General features: G+C 37.8%; 2 protein-coding genes across 3 annotated transcripts in view; one reads left to right on the top strand and one right to left on the bottom strand.

Moving 5' to 3' along the window:
* The window catches only part of Nufip2 (nuclear FMR1 interacting protein 2), a 33,720-nt gene extending 16,243 nt beyond the window's left edge, over nucleotides 1–17,477 (top strand). Inside the window, exons 3-4 of the mRNA XM_050128866.1 lie at nucleotides 6,038–6,070; nucleotides 9,458–17,477. Of these exons, the coding sequence (XP_049984823.1) occupies nucleotides 6,038–6,070; nucleotides 9,458–9,510 (86 nt within the window). The 3' untranslated portion in view covers nucleotides 9,511–17,477. The remainder of the gene's footprint in view (nucleotides 1–6,037; nucleotides 6,071–9,457) is intronic.
* Nucleotides 17,478–18,004: 527 nt separating this feature from the next.
* The window catches only part of Cryba1 (crystallin beta A1), a 6,900-nt gene continuing 2,809 nt past the window's right edge, over nucleotides 18,005–22,095 (bottom strand). Inside the window, exons 4-6 of one of the 2 annotated variants that reach the window (XM_050128864.1) lie at nucleotides 21,201–21,342; nucleotides 19,261–19,403; nucleotides 18,005–18,758 (exon numbers count right to left, since the gene is read on the bottom strand). In XM_050128864.1, the coding sequence (XP_049984821.1) occupies nucleotides 18,611–18,758; nucleotides 19,261–19,403; nucleotides 21,201–21,342 (433 nt within the window). In that variant the 3' untranslated portion in view covers nucleotides 18,005–18,610. Of the gene's footprint in view, nucleotides 18,759–18,955; nucleotides 19,404–21,200; nucleotides 21,343–22,095 lie in introns of those variants that run through there. The other variant, XM_050128865.1, reaches the window with a different exon arrangement.

Raw genomic sequence — 22,095 nt, 5'->3', positions numbered from 1 at the left:
CCAAAAAAGAGAGAGAGAGGTCTTAACACCAGGACCAGGGGACCCAGTGTCTCTGGCTTCCTCGGGTACTAAATACACATGTAGGCAAAACACCTATATACAAAATCTTTTATGTTTTTTATTTTAAGACTGGGTTTCTTCGTATAACAGCCCTGACTGTCCCGGAACTCTTTGTAGACCAGGTTGGCCTTGAACTCAAAGAGCTGTACCAGTCTCTGCCTAAGGTGTGTCTCCTACTACCAAGGAAGGGCTCATTGAAGGACCGGGATGCCTCATAGGTGTGGTCAGTATTCAAACCCCAGTGCCACAAAATAATTCAGTGATCAATTTTAGTTCGTATACTAGTGGCAATATAGATGAATTATAATTTATACTTAGTTGGCATAACTGAGACAACTTGAAAGATATCAGATAAAATCAGTCAGTTAAAACTGCAAGGAAAACCTAGTGGGGGTAGGTCCCAGAGACCAGGCTTAGGTGTTGTAGGCTTGGCAGCAAGTTTCTTTACCTTCTTAAAAGTGCACTAATTGCAGTGCACACACACAGTCTTAAAGTAACACTATAAATGGCTCTTAACAGTAACAGTTTGATCTTTTTTTTTTTGTTTGTTTGTTTTTTATTGTATGAGCATTTGTGTTTGCCTTCATGTTTCTGTGTGGAACTGTCAGATCTTGGAATTACATTGTTGTTAACTACCTTGTGCATGCTGGGATTTGAGCCTAGGTCCTCTGGAAGAACAGTCAGTGATCTTTAACTGTTGAGCCATTTCTTCTAGTTGTGATCTGTTAAATCACCTGAAGCTGATGTCCTATGGAGAAACTACTAGTATTAAAATATATTTCAGACTACTGGAGGCTGTTAAGTCAGTTTGTGGCAGGTTATTCGTATAAACAGTTTGATTCTCCAGTTTGTGATGCATCAGGGCAGAGAACTTGTTATGCCAGCAGCATCGCCCAGTCTTGCAGGCATGACTTTTAACCTGGCTTTGGTGGTGCACACCTTTAATCCCAGCACTCATGGAGTCAAGCGAATGTTTGAGTCTTTCTACAAAGCGAGTTCCAAGTCAGCCAGCAGTGCTATGCAAAGAAATCCAGTCCTGAAAAACCGAAAAAGAAAGAAAGAAAGAAAGAAAGAAAGAAAGAAAGAAAGAAAGAAAGAAAGAAAGAAACTGTTGGTCTATAATCTTTTTGGCTTGATTTTTTTTTCTTCTACCCTCTTTGCCACAGCATGTATTTTTAAGGAGTATAGTGCTAATTTGGAATTTTTTTTTCCTTGTGAAATACCTACCATTGACTAAAAGTACCTTTTTTGTGAGAAAATTACTTTGGCAAGATGAATCTTTTCCTTTAAAATACTTAGGCACCGAGGCACTATTTTAGTTCGTAATGTACTTGCCTAGAAACATGCAAACCAAGCATTTAGGATCTGGAAGAGGAGACTAAAGAGTCAGGTCATCCTATACATAGTGTATAACAGTTGTATTTCATGGAATTTGAACTGGATTTTGATGAGGACTTTTTCTCATTTTTGTTTGGAAAAGGTCTCACTATGTTGCCTTGAATGTGTAGATCAGCTGAAACTCTGAGATCCACCTGCTTCTGCCTCAAGAGTGCTGGGATTAAAGGTGTGTGTTACCACACCTGGTGATCTTTTTAAATTATTTACTTTTTAGTTATTTATGTATGTGTCTGTGTACTTAAGAGTTTATGTTTCGAGGCTAGCCTGGTCTACAAGAGCTAGTTCCAGGGCAGGAACCAAAAAGCTAAGGAGAGACCCTGTCTCGAAAATCCAAAAAGAAAAAAATGTTTATGTACATAATGGTCTTTGGAGGCTAGAAGAGGACATCAAATTCCTTGGAACTGGATGTGGAGGTAGAATGGCCACTTCAAGGCAAGTTCAGGATATATGGTAAGAGGTAATACTGTCAAACAAAGACAGACCAAAAAAACGGCCTGGTAGTATAGGCCTGTAATTCTAACTATGTTTACAAACACAAGGCCTACCTAGGTAACAAATGCGTTGGCAAACAAAAGTAAAGAGGACTGGTCTTATAGCTTGCCTAATAAACACAAAAGACCTAGGTTTACTCCCTAGTACAGAAAAAAAAGGACAAGAGCAGTGGGAAAGAGGCATCAGGTGGCCAGATATTTCTGAGGAAATATTAACGTGATAGTAAATGCCTCTAATCCCAGTACTTAGGAGATGGAGATAGGGGTTCAAAGTCATCCTTCGTGAAGTCAAGTTAGTCTAAACTGCATGTCTTAAATATCCAGAGAAAATGGATTAAGAATGGCTTCCACCTAATAGTACTAAACACATAAAGGCCCACTCAGATTTTGACTTCCAAATAAATAGTACATTTACCATTAGCAGGAAAGAACCAAGACTCCCTACATAAATGAATGAGAATGGGGAGTGTCTCATTCAGGAAAAGAAGCTACTTCTCTAACAATGATGGTTACATTTTCAAAGTCACAGGATAACACTAAAGGGATGACTCAGTAGTTAGGAACTGCCTTTCCCACATAAGTTCTGGGGTTATTTCAAAGTGGACACAGACATCATTAACTTAAGCAGAAATCCAGGGACACAATATTACAGGCTGTAGAAATGAACTGTAGTAGTGCAATAATGTAAAAATTTAGTGGCCATCTGTTGGGAGTCAGAATTAATGTATGTATGGGTTTAGCTCAGTGGTAGAAAACCAAGGCATTGTTTTCAGTTGCTAGCACCAAAGGGAGCAGCGTATCTACTCACTGAGAAACCTTAGGAATAGGATCCTACACTTCTGACCTCATTGCTCAAGGGTCAACTACTTTATATAGTTTGTGTGTTCTTTGTTAATTTCTATTTGGGATGTTCCATGAATGCCTTTGACAAATTTATAGAAATCTTATTAATATAAGCCTCCAAATTTGACAGATTATTTTAAAAACAGGTACTTTTATCCTTTAATTGAGATTTTTTGCTTTTCTGTATAGTACAGAAATGGGAGCAAAGATAAAATTATCAACAGCGTAAGAACCCCCAACGACTTGTCTGTTTAGCCCAGTGAAAATAACTTCATGGTAGTATTGGTTTGAATGGTCACTTAGAATTTATTGAAATTGGAGTTTCTTTTTTTTTGGGACGATCATACTACGTAGCCTTTGCTGAAGTATATTTATAGAAAAAAAATTAATACTCTATTGTGTATGTGTAGGTGACCTAAGTAAGACTGTAGCACAGAAAAAAACAAGCCAGCCACTGGCTTTTACCTCTAACTCAGTCCGAAATGGAGAGCCTGCCTCCAGGAATCTCAGAATGAGACTGTGAGAGTTGTCTCCTCCCATCTTATATTCCTCTCTAGAGCTGGGATTCAAGGTGTGCACCACTACGGCCTGTTTTCTATAGCAAACTAGTGTGGCTACTGGGATTAAAGGTGTGTGCCATCACTACCTGGTAAAGACTGATTGTGTGGCTGTTTTACTTTCTGATCATTAGGCAAGCTTTATTTATTAAAATACAAATGAAACATCACTACACTAGGCAATTATGTTTGTTTTGGTTGATTGTAGCTTCAAATTAGTATATACAAGGCTCTAAAAAATACAGTTGATGGGGCTGGAGAGATGGCTCAGAGATTAAGAGCATTGCCTCCTATTCCAAAGGTCCTGAGTTCAATTCCCAGCAACCACATGGTGGCTCACAACCATCTATAATGGGGTCTTGTGCCCTCTTCTAGCCTGCAGGCATACACACGGACAGAATATTGTATACATAATACATAAATATTTTAAAAAATACAGTTGAGCTGAATTCTTAGACAAGCTTATATATTTTTTTTTTTTTTTGATTTTTCAAGATGGTTTCTCCTTGGCTTTTGGTTCCTGTCCTGGAACTAGCTCTTGTAGATCAGGCTGGCCTCTAACTCACAGAGATCCACCTGCCTCTGCCTCCCCAGTGATGGTATTAAAGGCGTGCGCCTGGCCTGGCTCGAGCTTATCTTTGGATGTATTAAAATAAGTCAAGATTCAGAGACCAAAGGTAACAATTCTAAAATAAGTCATTTCTTTTCTGATGTATGAAATAATATTGGGGTAGTAAATAATAATGATCTCCATCAGTAGGTAACAGTTCCTTTACTGGACTGCTGTGATCAGATTATTATAATTCTCTGCCCATAGCCGGGCGGTGGTGGAGCACGGCTGGAGGCAGAGCCAGGCGGATCTCTGAGTTCGAGACCAGCCTGGTCTACAGAGCTAGTTCCAGGACAGGAACCAAAGCTACAGAGAAACCCTGTCTCTAAAACTTAAAAAAAAAAAATCTCTGCCCTTGGTAGTACCCCAAGGAGAAGGAAAATTTTGTCATATTTGTTATCAATAAAGTTGACTCAGGTCTTCTTTTTGATGGTGGAGAGGTGTTGAATGAAGACAGGTCTTGTGTACTTAGGATGGCCTCAAATTGTTATTCTGTTGCCTAAACCATGCTTGGATATATAGTATCTTGCTATACAGGATAGGTATCTGCCAGGGACTTGAAGGCTATAAACATACAGCTAAATTCAATTACTTGTAATTCATCTTTTAGATTTCTCACTAATAACTGGTTGTGGTGATGCACATCTTTTATTCCATGATTCTTGAGGTCTAAGGCCTGCCTGGTTTGCATAGTGAATTTCACGACGACGACCAGGGCTACACAGAGAGACCCTGTCCACTTGTATCCCTCCCAAAAATCAAGATAAACAGCTTTGATTGTTTCTTTGATCTTGTGGGGAGAATGTAGTCTAAAATTCTCAGCCTCTATTTGCAGTAAACTTAGGATTTTAGATCTATATATTTAATTTCTTCTAAATGTGGAGGGATATTTTTGTATTATGAATCCTATAACAGACTATGCTTAATACATAATGAACGAAACTAGTTAGAAGATCTAGTCTGATGGTGCATAATAACCTTTTTGTGTGGGCATGAGAAAAGTATACAATCTTGCTTTCTTTTGTGCTAGTTCATTCCTTTTTATGAATAGTTTGGTGACCTCTCTGTCTTCAGGGACTAATTCTTAGGGTTTTGTACCATAAGCTATTCTTACTCATTTAGGTGTTCATTTCAAAGCACTGCAAAAATGGTCACTCTGTCTTGTTAGACATGCCTGCCCTTGTAAGATGTCGAACAGTAAACATAAAGCAAGTTTGATAGAAATTAGAGCAAATGGTGATCGTGCCAACAAATGAGATGTGGGTTAGCATTCTGGCCTATCGATTTGGGTGTGATTTGAACTACTTTTCCTAGATGTTTAACCAAGTTTAATAAAATATGATAAAGGTTCTGTTTAGGAAACTTGAATACTCCCCTAAGTATTGGCTGCCCGGTAAATACGTACTTGGGTGGTGACAGTGAGGTGAGAAATAACATTTAGAAATGCAGATTTTTACTATCTTTGATATTTTTTTAAATATTTATTATGTATACGATATTCTGTCTGCGTGTATGCCTGCAGCCCAGAAGAAGGCAGCAGACCTCCTTACGGATGGTTGTGAGCCACCATATGTGGTTGCCGGGAATTGAACTCATGACCTTTGGAAGAGCAGGCAATGCTCTTAACCACTGAGCTATCTCTCCAGCCCCTATCTTTGATATTTGTAAACAGACTATTGTTCCACATAATTGGCTTATATTCTTTAGCACTTGTCTGTCTGTCTGTGTATGCACATGCACACATATGTGTCTCACCAGTGTGGCAGTCAAAGATAAACCAGCATCCTTCTACCAAGGATTGAATTTAAATCATTAGGCTGAGAGCAGGAAGCCATCTTGCCAGCCCCAAAATTGATTTTACATAATCTGGAGGATGCTTAAAAATTTAAAAATTTCAGTACCTTGTGCTGCATAGAGCTATACTATTGTTTGTCAGGCCTACCTTTATCCCAGCAGTAATCACTTCACATTTTTCAGATGTGGTAGAAGCATAAACATTATTGTAAGTGATAAAAGTAGAGCTAAACACTGCATTCATTAAAGGTGGTATGTAAAATAACTTTTTCTTTTTCTTACAGAAATGGAATCTATATGGAATTTGCAGAAGCAAGGTAAGAATGGTTGACTATTTGAAATGTTAATACTAATCAAAAATCATGACATTTGTTTTAATGAGAATATTTGGAATCATGGCCTACCAAATGAACAGGCTTTATATTTTGTATTGACTTGACTGATTGTAATCAAAGGGCAATAGTTGCCATATCAATACTGCTAAGGCATTGTATTTCACCTATATAAGGCTGAGGCTTAAGTTCAAGGCTATTCTGGGCTACAATGGAAGACTCTATTCCAGGGAAGGTGGAAATACTCTACTTGTTGAAATGTTTATTCTAGTCTGGTGTGAATTAGAAGAGGCTAAAAGTTTGAGACAGTTTCTCTATGTAGCCCTGACTGTCCTGAAATAGGCTGCCTTGATCTGCCTGCCTCTGCCATCTGAGTGCTGGGATTAAAGGTGTACACCACCACACTTGTCAAAGGCTAAGTTTTTTACTCAGAGCTCATGATATATTAATATATAATATATAGCCTTAGATATGACCCCCCCCAACCCATTATAGCCCTTCCTGATGTCTTCCTGTTCCTTCCAAATATAAATGTTTCTGAGAAAACCAACCCTGTTTTTATCTATGATAGACAAAGGGATGATAGTCTAAGAATTGAAATTCATAGTTTGATTTTTCAGTGTTAAAGGGACTTTGTCTGGAATCATGTTTGGTAATATAAACAATAGCAAATTTTTACTTTTTCTTTTTTCTTAGAAATATTTATTTATTTATTTATTGTGTGCAATATTCTGTCTGTGTATGCCTGTAGGCCAGAAGAGGGCACCAGATCCCGTTACAGATGGTTGTGAGCCACCATGTGGTTGCTGGGAATTGAACTCAGGACCCTTGGAAGAGCAGGCAATGAATGTAAGGGCCTGGAGAGATGGCTCAGTGGTTAAGAGCACTGAGTTCAATTCCCAGCAACCACACTTTGGCTTAACCATCTATCTGTAGTGGAATCTGATGCCCTTTTCTGGCATAAAGTCAATAGGGCACTCATTCTACATGTTAAGAACTTTTAGCTCACAGACCGGGAGTGATGAAATTCTTGGTTTCTGACATTGTTCTATCTCTCCCTTGTTTTCTTTTTCTCTTTGTTTTGAGACTATAATTAATGTCATTTCCCCATTCTTCCCTCTAAACATTCCCTTATGCTTCTCCTTGCTTGCTTTCAAATTTGGTCTCTTTGTTATTTTGTGTATTTTGTACACTCACACACTCATGTATATACACACATTCCTGGATATATAAATAACTACCCACTTAGTTTGTATAGTGTTACTATATGTATATGTTTTCCAGACTGACTGTTTTGGTTTTGGATGATCAATTGTTGTCTCTTCCTTGGGGAAGACTATTTCTCAGTGCTCAAGTGATTTTAGCTGTCTGTAGTTCTTTGTGTAAGGGTCAGGCTCCTGGGCTTTCCTTGTTCACTTTAGCATGTCTGTTGTTTTTGTTAAGCTCATGTTTAGGCAGCCATGCTAGTGAGACTACAGGTGCAACTTTTGACATTACTAGCAAATTCCCTGATCCTTTCTTCCCTATCTTCTGCAATGTTCCCTGACTTTAAATGCAGGAGTTGTTTTGTATGTGCATCTGTTGGGATTGGGCTCTACAATTCTTTTTTTTTTTTCTCCCTTCTGGACCTTGCTTTGTTGGCCAGGCTGACCTCGAACTCAGAGGCCTGTCTCTGCCTCCTGAATGCTGGGATTAAGGCATATGCCACCACCAGCCGGCACAACTCTGCATTTTGATTGGTTTTAGTTTTCTTTAATGGTCTCCATTTGTTGCAAAGAAAAGTTTCCTTGATGTGGGGTGAGAACTAGGCTTACCTGTTAATATAAGAACAAATACTACTTCCAGTGTAGTTAGGGTTATGGTGGATTAGTAAAGTGCTGGTTGTGCTTTCTCATCCAGAATAGATAATTTTGCTAATCAGAGGTATTTGGTTAGGTTTCTAGTACCAGGAATTTTTCCCTCTTGTTGAGTGCTTCTTCAGTCTCATTAGAGACTTGGTTACTGCCAAGGTATGCGAGCCTCTGCTGCATCCTTAGGGTTATCTGGTGGGTATGTTTTGCACATATCGTAGTTGCTCTTTTGTTTCTTAGAATAGCCATTACCTGCTGGGCGCCTTTAATCCCAGCACTTGGGAGGCAGAGGCAGATGGATCTCTGTGAGTTCGAGGCCAGCCTGGTCTAGAAGAGCTAGTTCCAGGACAGGAACCAAAAGCTACGGGAGAAACCCTGTCTCGGGAAAAAAAAAAATGAATAGTCATCATCTAATGATTAGTAATGTCCTTATATATGATCTCCTTAAAATAAACCTACCTAATTGTATTATAAAATGGCTACTGGCTATAGAAATGAACCTTGTCTTCATGCCATGTTGCCTTTGGAGTTCCAGAAAAGACATTTTTATATTATCTCCTTGTTAAATTCTTTTGGGGGATTATTAATTCTTTTGGGGGGAGTTTTTGTTTGTTTTGTGGTTGTTGTTTTCCCCAACACCAGGGTTTGTCCATGTAGCCCTGGCTATCCTTAAACTCAGGTGTACACCACCATTGCCCAGTTTAAGCTACTTAATTCTTTTAGGGAGGGGGACTCAAGACAGTTTCTCTGTAGCCTTAGCTGTCCTGGAACTCTATAGACCAGGCTGGCCTCACAGAGATCCACCTGCCTCTGCCTGAGTGCTGGAATTAAAGGCATGTGCTAACACCAACCCTACAATAGGTTAATTCTCTCTTTTGTTTGTTTTGGTTTTGGTTTTTGGAGACAGGGTTTCTCTAGCTTTGGAGCCTGTCCTGGAACTAGCTCTTGTAGACCAGGCTGGCCTCGAACTCACAAAGATTGCCTGCCTCTGCTTCCCAAGCGCTGAGATTAAAGGTGTGCGCTACCACTGCCCATCTGATAGTTTAATTCTTAAACAGAGGAAAATTTAAGTATTTTTATACCTCTACTTTTGTGTTAAATAATGAATTAAAGCTTTACATGTCTTATTTGGAATATGGGGAAGGAATGAAGAACCCAGGACCTTGAGCATGTTAGGAAAGTACTGTGCTACTGAGCTATATCCCTTATTCCTAGTTTTATAACTTATACCTAGTTTAACCCCAGAACTCATATAAAGTTTGTCCAAAAATTTGTCCTCTGCCCTTACTGCTTGGTAGAGGACAATGTTGTTGGGAATTGGTTGGGGGTGTTGAACAGCGACATTTTAAATTGAGAAGAAACACTTGTGATAATACCAAAAAGAAATGGCCTTTAAATTTTATTTTACTGAGACATGTAGCAGTTTAAATGGTGATTGCTTATGATTTGTTTCCTAGTTAATTCCAGAACTTTATTTTTATTTAAATTAATTTACCTCTTTTTTTTTCATTTTTGCTTCTAGATCCCAAAAGAATAATCACTTACAATGAAGCCATGGATAGTCCAGATCAATGAAGGACCAGACTGCCTATTTGTAACCTTTCTGCAGCATTAGAGCCACCGTTCATGGGGGACACAAGGCTTTTATGCTCCTAGATCTTCAACGCAGCAGAGGAACCATAAGTAGAATCACAGGATAATATATACAAATATATATATATATACATATATATATATAGTTATTTAAAAAAAGGCAACTGAGAGTAATTAGACTTCTTAAGGAATCAAATTTATTTCAAGAGACTACACATGGTTATTTAATCTCCGGTACCGAATAGTCTTTCCTTTATTTTGTTAGTTTTTGTTTTAAGTGTGAATGCAAGTGATTAATGAATACAGACTTAACAAGCGTGGTTCTAAAGTTCCTGCTGTCATCAACTTGGGCAACAAATGACCCACTGGAAAGGCAAATCCACTTACTAGGTATCTGTATCTTGTTGTGTGACTAAAGTGATACACTAATCACGGGGAACCCAGAGTGATGCAGCATTTCCCCTTCTCCGCCCTTGATCTTTTAGTTTTGTTTTGAGCCCTGCGAGAATGCTGGATAAATGCCTTGAAGTTTGCAGGGGTGTTTTTTGTTGTTTGTTTTTTTTGTTGTTGGTTTTTTAAATCTGATTTGCATGTCTTGCCAGGAGTTGTGCAGCCTCTGTAGGGTGTTGGGGAAATAGTTCCTTCCTTTCCTTTATTTTTTGTGGGGGTAGGGTTGGGGGAGGGCATTGAAGTTCTACAATCCTGGAAGTTGGTGGGTACATAGTTAACTTTGGTTATGTGTGTGACTTTTAACAGCTGACAAATCCAAGAGTGTCATTTAAAGAAAGGTTGCAGAACGAGGAATTGGCTGATAAATTATCCATCATAATTGTTTAACTGGGAGCAAAAATATATTCTGCTTTTTGCTGTAGGTGCTCAGACTTGCTCTCTGTCACTAACACTAAGTGTGTACTCTTGTTTTTCATCAAACATCTAAGCGAAACATGTATTTTTCTGTAAATTTTTTTAATTTCAGTTACTCAGCAAAATCTAAAGGAAAAACGTTCTTAAAAAAATGTTTTTAGCCAGTGAGGAGGTAATAAACACTGCTTGTAGAAGGCGTGTTTTCATGCAAATTCTACTTCTGAGCTTACTAGCTATTAATTATATCTTAATATATTTTATCATTAGAGCAAGATGGGGTTTTTTGTTTTTTTTAAGGAAAATAATGTGAAAAATCTGGAAATTTTGTTTGGGGCAGAAAAGAGCATTAGCCCTGTCTTACCATCACGTTACCATCCTGTTGCGCTGCAGCTTGTGTATAGCATGCTAAAAGAAGTGTGTGTGTTTGTGTGTGTTGTGTTTGTGTATTTTGTGTGCGTGTGTAGAAACTAAGGGTCCAACTTAAGACTGGGTGATGTTAGTGGCATAACAACAAGTTCTCTGGCCTGATGCATCACATCACACACATAGACACAGAGAAATCAGCGTATCCATGTTTGTCAAATACAAGTTAAAATAGCAGGGCATTTATAGAGTTGCAGTCTTCTAACAGGCAGACTGGATCCCCTAGACACTTTTGGGGGAGAAAGTACTTTTTACTCTTTGTTTTCTAAGAAATGTCCAGTTTTGAGCGATTGTAGTATGGATGGATTTTCTGGTTTTGTTAATTATTCCAGGTTTTTAACAAATACTTCACAAAACAAGCTATTTGATTTACTGCAGAGAAAAATACTTTTTAGTCTGGATTTCTGCCCTGCTTAGATTTTTAAAAAGTATAAGCATGGATTGCCAATTCCACTTGATGTAAACAAAACTTTTTATACATAATATATATAATAACTTATTGTATCAGTCCAGGTTCAGAAACTTGTGGTAGGCCAGTTTCAGATAGTTTCATTTCACCTGTAAACTGTATCACTTTTACTGATATTGTAATTTTCAAATGTATAATATGTTTACAGATGTGCCCTACATTTAGTGCTTTGTTCTATTTTGGATTTTTTTTTTCATTTTTTTGTTGTTGAGTCTCCTGCCTGCTTGCCAAAAGCTAGGATGCTTCAGGCCCGTGTACATTCAAGTGCAGCATCCTTGAGCTTTAAAGCATTGAACAAACTGGAAGATGCAACACGCCACATACTGAACTGAAAAAGTCTGTGTCTGTTTTTTTTTTTAATAAAAATTCTCAAAAAGTTTTTTAAAAAAAAGGTTGATTAAAGAAAAAAGAGGCTCCAGTTTGTTTTATAGGTTTTAAAGTTCTGCTGTGTGTTTAATTGCCTTGTGTAACCACTTGTCGCCTTAGGGCCAAATCCTTACCCCAGTCTTTTTTTAAATGTCATTTTGCTTGTCTGGAATTTTAAAGTTCTTCTGTTTCACAAATTACAAAACAACTTCCTTGGTTTGTGGCATACAAGGTTGAACATAATCATAATGGAAAGAAAAATTCCAGTTTCCTGAATTTGGCTTTTAAACTTAGAAGTAATACTTGCTACCTTTAAAAGCCTTCTCTTTCATAATTCCCTTTCCATATCTTTCAGGCCTCTGTTCAGAGTTCAGAGAAGCTAAAGAGAATGTATCCCTTCTCTGTTTGTCCAAAGGTTGAGAATCTCTTTTCTAAACGAAACAATGCAACATTTCACTTTGATTTCTCCACTGAAATTTTCTTGATTGATATGATTAAGAGGTATATACAGTAATTATTAAATGTCTTTCACCTTTCTGGGATTCCCTAGTGGCCCATCATATTAACTGTCAGTATTTTTTGGACATTGGGTTAATGGACTTAATTGCCTCAGTACAAGCAGGACTTTGGGACAGATCTCCTTTGTGCTGTTTGATACTTGTCTCAATATTTCTCCTTAGGTCCTCACACAATTCCTTACAGAGCACTTATTAAAAAAAAGTCTTACAAGTTCATCTGTTTTCTGATTATTTTTGTGTAAGCTTCTAAAGAAACATCAGCTGTGATTCATTTAGCACATTTAAATAACAGTATGTTGTTGGTATAAAGAATTTTCTTTCAACTCAGAGTATTAGTACTGTAGCATAAACCAAATACAGTCTAGAGGGGATTTTTAACATCCCTCCATTTAAAAGACTGAAAAGTTGTGTGTGTGTGTGGGTGTATGTATGTTGGGGTGCTTGTGTGAGGGAAAGATGAAGATACTAAATTAGTAAATGAATGTGTAAGACATTATATTAGTATTCAGAGAATGAAACTTGTATTTATTTTGTGCCATTTGTTTTCATTACACGGAATAAAGTTGGGTGGTTTAAATCCTTAAAGGGTAGTACTAGAAAAAATGGCACTAAGGATGAAATCATGACCTATTTTTTTAATAGCTAGGAAACTAATTATGGGTGATGATTTCTCTTTCAGTTTGTCTTGATTGTGGGTTTTGTGTCACATACCACTCACTTTGTGTGAAATGTCTCGAATAATCTCCCTTCCCAACAAAAGACAGGGTGTATTTATCTTTTCTCTATTCACCCCCACTTCAACAACCTGAAGTTAATTGCATAGTGTTTCCTCTAACCTTAGTAATGAACCTTCACATCAATAGTGTGTTTATGGTGTCTGTAGTAGCCTGCCCTTCTCTGTTTTCTAGGAGGGATATCCAATATCTAGAGACTTGTTAGTGAGAGCTTTCTGCTGTCCTCCATCTACTTTGTTAGTTACCACTCAGAATCTGCAAATTGTTCATAAATCAAACAAGTGCTATGATTTCTTTTTCTTTAATGACAGTTTTTTAGAGAATAGGTGTAGTAGTCATTCACAAACTAGGACACAGCAGCAGCAGTTTCACAGTTGGTTGTTAGGCTGTTTCCAATCCTCACCAAAAGTTTTTTCCTTTTGTGTTTGTTTGGTTTTTTTGTTTGTTTTGGTGTGTAATCTAAACTTCTACCAGTTAAGACTTGGCTCAATTTAAAAGGCTGTCCATTGGAGTATGTAAGTCACTTCCTGCTCAAATTGCTAAGGGTTTAATGCCACTCAACCAAGTCTTCAAATGACACATTTCCTGTTTAACCTTAAACTATTACAGTATAATGAATCAAATACATGTGAAGGACAATATCCTGCTGATTTATGCCTGCCAGGGTGGGGTTTGATAGGACTATCTATAAGAAAAGGTGGGGTTTGCTTATTTTATCTATACCCTAGTAGTTTGGAAAGTGCGCACAGGACAAGCCTAGAAGCATGAGTAGCTCCTTAAAGCTGGCCAGAAGTACACAGGAGATTAGTTCTATAAATTAGTGTTTAAAAACACTTAGATGTGTTAGAAGCAAGGTCGTTCTGTGTTGGTGTAAAAGAGTGATAGATAAATCATTAATTCCATTCAAGTGCTGATTTACTGAGTAGAGAAAGGTCTTGGAAGCAAGTATTAGATGCCAGCAGTAGTGTGAGCTTGGAGCTTTCTGTCAATAAAATGAATGCCCAACAAATCATCAGTAGTTGATTACTTTTGTGTTACAAGGACTATCAAATAGTAAAGGCCTGGAAACTTAACAGATACCCTGAACTGTAGTGGGATTGCTGGTTCAGACTAACTATTTAGAAAACTTTCTTCTGTCCAAGGTTCTGAAGCTGTTTTATAACATTGTAGTGTCTTTTTTTAGTAGCCTTGTTATAAAAGCTACAAGTGGTTTTCCCCTAGTCTTGCTTTTGCTGTAAATCAGTTGTAATCTACAGACCAAACCAGCTTACATCAACATTACAATAGCTTTCCACATATATCCCTTTTCCTCAGGTGCTAAACAAAGGCTCCAAAATGGATACTGCTTTAGTGACATCTGTTTTATTCTTAAAATGCACATTTCTTTTGCTAATTGTAAAGATTTGGTTTTAACAAAGTGGTTTTAATATGTAAATATGAACGAATACCTTAAGTTCTATTTGTCTATTGAGTCTTTGCATTTATCTTTTGTAGATACTTTTTTCACAATCTTGAATACATTTCATTAGGTATTGTTGCATCTTTAAAATGAAAACAACTGTTTTGTCTTAGATTACGCCTGCTGCTGCTGCTGCTATGGGAAACTGAAAATCAAGAATGTGATGCACTTTTTAACATTACTATATACCATAGGTTGCTTTAATACCTTTTCTCTAGCACAGCCACTAACAAGTGATGAGCAGAGTTTATAATTCTCTTCAGGAGTGAGTCAGTCTGTAGTTTGTGTTGACCTATGAAGGGGACAGTAACTTAGGAAATAAACTTTTGGTTAATATTAAACTTTTTGGCCTTAAAGTGTCTTCTACTACTGAAAATTGTTTAAACCTTAGCTTTGTTTCTATTATTCCCTCTCTTCTTCAAAGAACTGGGAAGGATTAAAGGAAGTAATTTTTTTGTCAATAAGCTGGCTTTTTTTTTTTAAAATTTGCATCAGAAAAGTAATGCTGCCCTGAACCAGTCATATGTAGTCTTAAGCTCCCAACTATTCTGCTTCTCTAGTGTATATTTCACTTAACAAAGGTAAACAAAGTATAAGAATGCTACTTGACAAAGGAAAAATCTTCTCAAGCACATAGTCAAACATGAAGGAGAAAAAACCCAAAAAGTCTGTAGGGGAGGGACACCAAATGAGGTGGAGGAATATGAGAAAGATGTGTGGTCCAAAGCTATCTGGTTATATTTTGATGTTGCCAATATTACAGAGCCAAAATTTTAATTTGCTTACTTAATATATTTGTTGGCCAGAGATCTATTTTTCTATCGGTGTGCCTTGCATGTATATTAACTTTGGAAAGGCCATGTAGTAATGCCTGAGATGCTGATGGTTCTTACCACCTCACTGATTTTTATGCAGTTGAAATGCTCATTCTATTGCCCAACTGGTGCTCTCTGTTTAAAGTCATAGATCTTGTCAAACTGGAACTCTTTTATAAACTGGGGAAGTGACTTGCTTTTCAGTAGTTTCTCTTCCCTCACTACTCCCCCCCCCCCTTTTTTTAAGTCTGTTAGTGGCTGGTCTATAGTGGGAAATAGTAAAAAGGATTCTTCACTACCTACCCCACCCCCAGCACCACCTTCAAGTAATGTGATGACACCATTTCTTTGTGCTCTTTGAAAGTTTCAGCTTGCTGTCTCCTTAGTGTTATGAAAGGTGTTATTAAAAGCATTGTTTGCAAAATACAGGAAGATGATGGGAGTCCACGTTAATTGGGGATTCTTAGTGAGCTTTGATCCAAAATTTTTGGCTCTTTTAAACAACAAAAATTATTGTTAAAGCACCTTGCTTAGAAAATTTAGATATTCATGTCTGCAACAATTGTCTCAATAATAAACTGTGCAATTCTTGTCATTAAAAAACAAAACCAGATCTGAAGTCTCCCTAATGTGACTTGTTAGTTTCTGTATTTCCTGCCAGTGTAAATGTGAAAAGCTTTGCTTGCATTACGTTTTAGAAATGCATTTTGCACACTCAGTTTTGCCGAAGCTCCGTGAAAAGGTTAGATCTAAGTAGATGAATAAAGCTATGCACATGTTTTGAAAGTTTAATTTGTGTGTCATTACCAAAAGTCATTATTTTGCTGTTCTTAGCTTTACCATCTTTGGAAACATGTTCAGAGTTCTGGACTAGCTCATCAATTCTGGACTAGTTCATCAGTGGAAGTAAAGGGAGGAAAACTGGCACCCTTTGAATAAAGTTCAGTTGAAATGAGAGCTTGACTTGCATCTATTAAAGGGCTTTTCTTGAAACAGGGCAGTTGTATCGGCTTTATAAACCATTGGATCCAGTGTTCTTCTCAGTGAAATTTTGAATATGAAAAAGAAATGGAAAGTCAATCAAGCTGAAATGAAGGAAAAAACTTTGACATACGAAGCTCTGTGACAATGTGTTATATTTTAAAGCTGGTTTAAAGGTAGGATAAGCCCCCCTTTTAACCTTTATTCTAGCATAAATTGGACTGGATAGTCAAAATTATTCAGTTAAAGGTTTTTTTAAAATGCCAAGCTGATGAGAACAAGTTTAGAAATTGGGCACGTTAGGTCCATTCAGTGCAGTTGCATGTACTAAGTAGCTTCACTTGACAGGAAGTGTGCACTTAATAAGGTTGTACAGGTGTGCTAGCCAGACCTTGTTATTCATCTTTTAACAGATAATTTCTATAATTTCCATATGGCATTTATTTGTAGGAGAGTTGGGTAGAAGATACTGCCAATGGTTTTTTTCCCCAGGCTCCTATATATGAGATACTTCATTTCATAGCTTTGTCTATATCTAAAAGAGGATATACTTCTCGGTGTGTGTTGTTGATTTTGAAAAGACAGCAAAACTTCTCATAGTGGAAGTTAATAACTAAATAGTAAGATGTCCAAAATGTGGTCTATAATGCATAGCCTTATAAACACAGGTAGTAGCAAACAGCATGGATGGCTTTCAGTACTCTTTAGCATCTGTCAATAGTTCATTTAAATCCAGTCTTAGAGCATACTGGTAGCTAGGTTTTGTGGTGCACACGTGTAATCCTGGCGACCAGAAGGCTGATGCAGGACAATTTCGAGTTCAAAGCCAGACTGGCCTGCATAGCAACAACATAGCAAGTATATTGGAGAAGTATAATCTCTGTATTGTGTGCACAGACATTTACTTAGGAGCTGGGTTGCCTTTAATTTTGGGAAAGAATAATTAGTAAATTACAGTTACGTTAGGTGTTTGCCCTTCTCCCTCTGAAAATTTTTTCAGTAATTTCGCCCAGTTTAAAAAATAAAAATAGGTATTTTCTAGATAGATGAACAGTGGCCAGAAATTTACTGTTTTGCAAAATAACTAACTGCTTAGGTATTTACTAAAGCTGTTGCTGATGTTAATGGATTTTAAGGAAGTATCGGCTACATGATGATCTTCCTTTATCAATGTCTTACTTAATGTTCAGTGTTTTAAAAATACAAAATTACACTCTACAACCATACTCAGATATACTTATTTTATCAGAAAAACTTGAGAGATTTGTAGATCAAATAAGACAATAAATGTACATTGTTGAATAAAAAATTTCAAGTTTTTGGGGTGTTTGTGTTATTTTTTTGTGTGTACTTTAATTTTTTAATTCTTCACTGGAAGCTTAAGATGGTGACATTGACAATTTTCAAAGGTTGATTGTGCAAAGTACATAGTATGTCTCTTTTCTTGTGGCAGTCTTGCTATGTAGCTCTGAATGTCCTGGAACTCAATATGTAGACCAGGCTGGCCTCAAGCTCACAGATCATCTCTGCCTTCCAGGAGCTCGGATTTAAGGTGACTTTGTCCATCTTTTTCTATGAATAATCTTTGAGGTGTCTTCCAGAGAGTGTTGGCTTTTTATAACTTTAAAGGATTTTTAATGGGCATAGTGAGGTGTATATATAGGTGCCTGCGGAGACCAGAGGATCCCTGGATCTGGATTTAAGTCTGAACCACCTCAAGTGTATGCTGGAAACCAAGGATCCTCTGCAATAGGATCTCTTAACCAAAATTTCTTAATTCTTTTTTTGAGACAGGGTTTCTCAGTAGCTTTAGAGGATGTTCTGGAACTAGCTCTTGTAGGCCAGGCTGGCCTCGAACTCAGAGATTTACCTACCTCTGCCTCCTGAGTGCTGGGATTAAAGGCATGTGCCACCACCGCCCGGCCAAAATTTCTTAATTCTTAAAAAGTTGGGAAGATTCTTAGGTTATTAGAATAGTGGAGATAGGGAGAAAATATGCATAATCAGTCAGAGTGATAGTATTTGCGTTATTTGATATAGGAATATTGTCCTTGTCCTGGCAAATAATTGACAAATACATACAAGGGTATTTTGAGTTGTTTGTTTTCCAAGATGGTTTTTCTGTGTAGCTCTGTCTATCATAAAACAAGCACTATAGACCAGGCTGACTTCAATTGAACTCAGTCCTCCTTCCTCTGCCTTTAGAGTACTGGGACTAAAGTTGTGCGCCACCACGACCTGGGCTGGGAATATTAAGACTATCTTTAAAATGTCATCCACAAGAGGGATTTGTGTGTGGTAGTTGATTCAGTCTCCGAGGCTGGTTTTTGATTTTTTTAAATGACATTTATTATGGATTTTAGCAGCTAACATTTGGAAGCATTGAGTAGAACATAAAGCCTAGAGTGCTTATCAAGGTTTCATACTTGAGGAAATCTGAAACTTTTAATCCACTATTGTTGGATACGGCGAATTGACTGGATCTGGAAAGTCTGGGCATGAGATCCCCATTCTCTCCAGTGTTTGTAGTCTCCTTCATGATGGTCACATTCCAAGATGTACTGGTAACCACGATATCCAGGATACTGGTAGCAAACCCAGCTAGAAAATTTCAAATATTCAATATTATTACATTATTAAATGTGGTTAAGAATCTGACATAGACCCCCAAACTAGTACTGGGTTGCAGAGTGGGAGTATTTGTTTACTGAGTGTAGAATGACTACAAACGATTGTCTTTAATTGTGAAAGATTTGATTGTCTATAAAAGCTTTTACAGGGGGCTGGAGGGGATAGCTCAGTGGTTAAGAGCATTGCCTGCTCTTCCAAAGGTTCTGAGTTCAATTCCCAGCAACCACATGGTGGCTCACAACCATCTGTAATGAGGTCTGGTGCCCTCTTCTGGACGGCAGACATACACACAGAATATTGTATACATAATAAATATTTAAAAAAAAAAAAAAAGCTTTTACAGAGGTACTTAGTGGAAGAAAGAACAAGCAGTAGCTGGGGAAAGAATTACAGCAGTATTATGCCAGTAGTTAGGGTGCCAGTGTATGGAATCTAGTAAACCCTTGGCATCTTAACATTCATGTGTACTTACGCCCCACATTGTATCTTCATGGAACCAACTTCATTGTTAAACCAACCCATGGCTTGCAAGGAAGGGTAGTCATCACAGATCTCCCACTGGCGTCCAATAAAATTCTCTTTCTCAAAGATGGTAATCTTAGACTCTTTATGATTCTATAACCCAGAACGTAAAACCTTAGTAGTTATTCTATTGCTATTTTTTCCTAAAAATTGAAACACTTTCTTGCCTACTGGCAAAATCTACTGGTATGATTTTTGAACTTAACCAATATAAGACTGTAAAATAGCCGGTTCTGATGGTGAATGTCAGTATTTGCTGAAGGAGGAAGAGGCAGGAAGATCACGAGTTTGAGGCCAGCCTGAGCTACACATTAAAAAAAGGAAAATAAAGATGCATTAAAAAACAGTCACCTGTTTTTTGTTACTGCTGTCCATAATTTAATCCAGGGCCTCACCCATGCTGTATAGCTGTATAATTGTTTATCTACAGCCCCAGCAAGATCTCACTGTGTATAAAACACTGTGTGCTTGCATTTTTGTTTCTAGTAACCTCCCCAATAAATTACATGATTTAGGTTCAGAGGTATTCATATTTTTTTTTTTTTTTTGAGACAGTCTTTGTGGCTTTGGAGCCTGTCTTGGAACTAGCTCTGTAGACCAGGCTGGTCTCGAACTCACAGAGATCCGCCTGACACTGCCTGGCGATAAGTAAAAATTTAACACCAGGCACTACTTAACAACGGGTCAGGCTGCATTCTAAACTGAATCTGAAAATAAAACTTAAGTCTATTTTTAAAATGATGTAACATTCTTGTGAGATATACTATGTGCAAATGGGGAAGAAACACTCCTAATCTGTTTCTAAGGACTGTAATTACTTCTTGCACTACTTTGGCCACATTTAAAATGAGTAATTTCCTTCTTTAAACATAGGCACCAAATCATTCTTTCAGTTCCTTAAAAATCCAATTTTCCATTAAGCTCTCATTTAGGATATAGCTGAACTGGCCAAACTTGGTCATCTTTTCTAATTTTGAAAATACTTTTCTGTTGCCATTTTCTCAGTATTGACATAAGTATTTGACATGACTTAGTTTTCTTTCAGCTCATGTCAGACACAGAGCAAAGTGGCAGAAATATGTATTTAGAAAAATGTCAAAGGCAGATCACAGCAGCTGTCCAAAAAAAATCATTTTATTATAGAAATAGGGTGTGCAGCAAAGCTACTGCCTGCTTCAGTGCCCAGTCTCCACATGCTTCCCCCTCCAACATGGTGACCCCAGCAGGAAGTGAATGCCCCCATCAGGCTGCACTTAATCTCAGCTGGGCATGGTAGTGTACATACTTCCAGCACCCAGAAAACATGAAGACAGTCTTGAATATTACGTTTTTTTAAGTTTAAGCAGAAACAGACCAACAATTAGTTTTTTTTTTTTTTTTTTTGAGACAGGGTTTCTTTGTGTAACAATTCTGACTGTCCTGGAACTAACTCCTGTAGACCAGGCCAGCCTCAAACTCACAAAGATCCACTTGCCTCTCTCAAGTGCTGGGATTAAAGGCTTGTGCAACGACTACCTGGCCATTAAAAAATCTATTAAAAAGAATACTTCCAGCCGGGTGGTGGTGGCGCACACCTTTAATCCCAGCACTTGGGAGGCAGAGGAAGGCGGATCTCTGTGAGTTCGAGACCAGCCTGGTCTACAGAGCTAGTTCCAGGACAGGCTCCAAAGCCACGGAGAAACCCTGTCTTGGAAAAGGAAAAAAAAAAAAGTCCCTTTTTAGCAGAAGGGGGTAAATCAAGTCATAGATTTAAAGGAAGGGAACAGTTACTCGTTACTTTCATCCTTCCGGTTACATTCAACATAATCAACAGAAGCAAACAAATGTCAGTCTGACCTCATCTTTTACCCCACTCACATGCAAAAGAAAAAGTCAAAATTTGAGACTCACCGCTGAACAGATAGGGCGGAAGGACATGAGACGTTCAATGTGATAGGCATTGCTCCCACTCCAGGCATCCCATCGAGGGTATTCCCCTCTCTCCAGGATAAACTGTTGTCCACAGAAGCTGGTATGTTCATAACCAATCCACCTGCCAAAGATAGGTAATGGTATATGGCCTTGGAGAGAAGGTCTCTCTTGTTAGATGAGTTCATAGTGGGATAAAATACCAAGTCAGTCATAAAGCCCTAGGTAATGAATGCTTCTAACTTTGATCAAACACTTTTGTAAATGTAATTTAAAATTACTCACTGAAGAGTCTCTTTACCTAGCAGTGTGTATGTTAACAAAGCTGTTTCCATTCTAGTGACCTGGACTTAAGATTGATGATGACTCGTTGACCATTTCTTTGGCTCTAGATCTTGTAAGCCTTTTCCTAAGAGCAAAAGCATGATGGCAAGGGTATCTGTACTTGTTTCTTTGTTACTTTAAGGGTTCTTCCTTTTGTTTTCCGTACTTTTATCTGAATGGAGCATTCTAGTTAAGCTGTTAACCACTGAATCTTATATATTGAAGATGTCTTAAAGTGTTTTCTGTTTTGGTACCGAGCAGCTTGTGGAAGCTTGGTCACATCAAATCCACTTCTTCATGGATCAGGAGTACTAGTATAGGTTCCCATCTAGACCTGCTAGAGAATCTCTCACCAAGATTGACAAGCAAGAGATTTCTGGAACACTGAGAACTCATGTGTTTCTAGATCCTTGGGATTTCATTCCTTTAATAGAGAAATTAACTAACAGTGTCTGCTCTGGGACAATACATCTGTGTCATAAAATCTCTCACTCAGCCAGGTGGTAGTGGCGGCACTCACTTTTAATCCCAGCATTTGGGAGGCAGAGGCAGG

The sequence above is a fragment of the Alexandromys fortis genome, unplaced genomic scaffold (genome assembly GCF_014885135.2).
Source record: "Alexandromys fortis isolate MF-2015 unplaced genomic scaffold, M_Fortis_MF-2015_v1.1 scaffold_80, whole genome shotgun sequence".
Taxonomy (NCBI): Eukaryota; Metazoa; Chordata; class Mammalia; order Rodentia; family Cricetidae; genus Alexandromys; species Alexandromys fortis.
The sequence above is the reverse complement of the archived record's forward strand: the minus strand, read 5'-3'. Positions and strand labels throughout refer to the sequence as shown.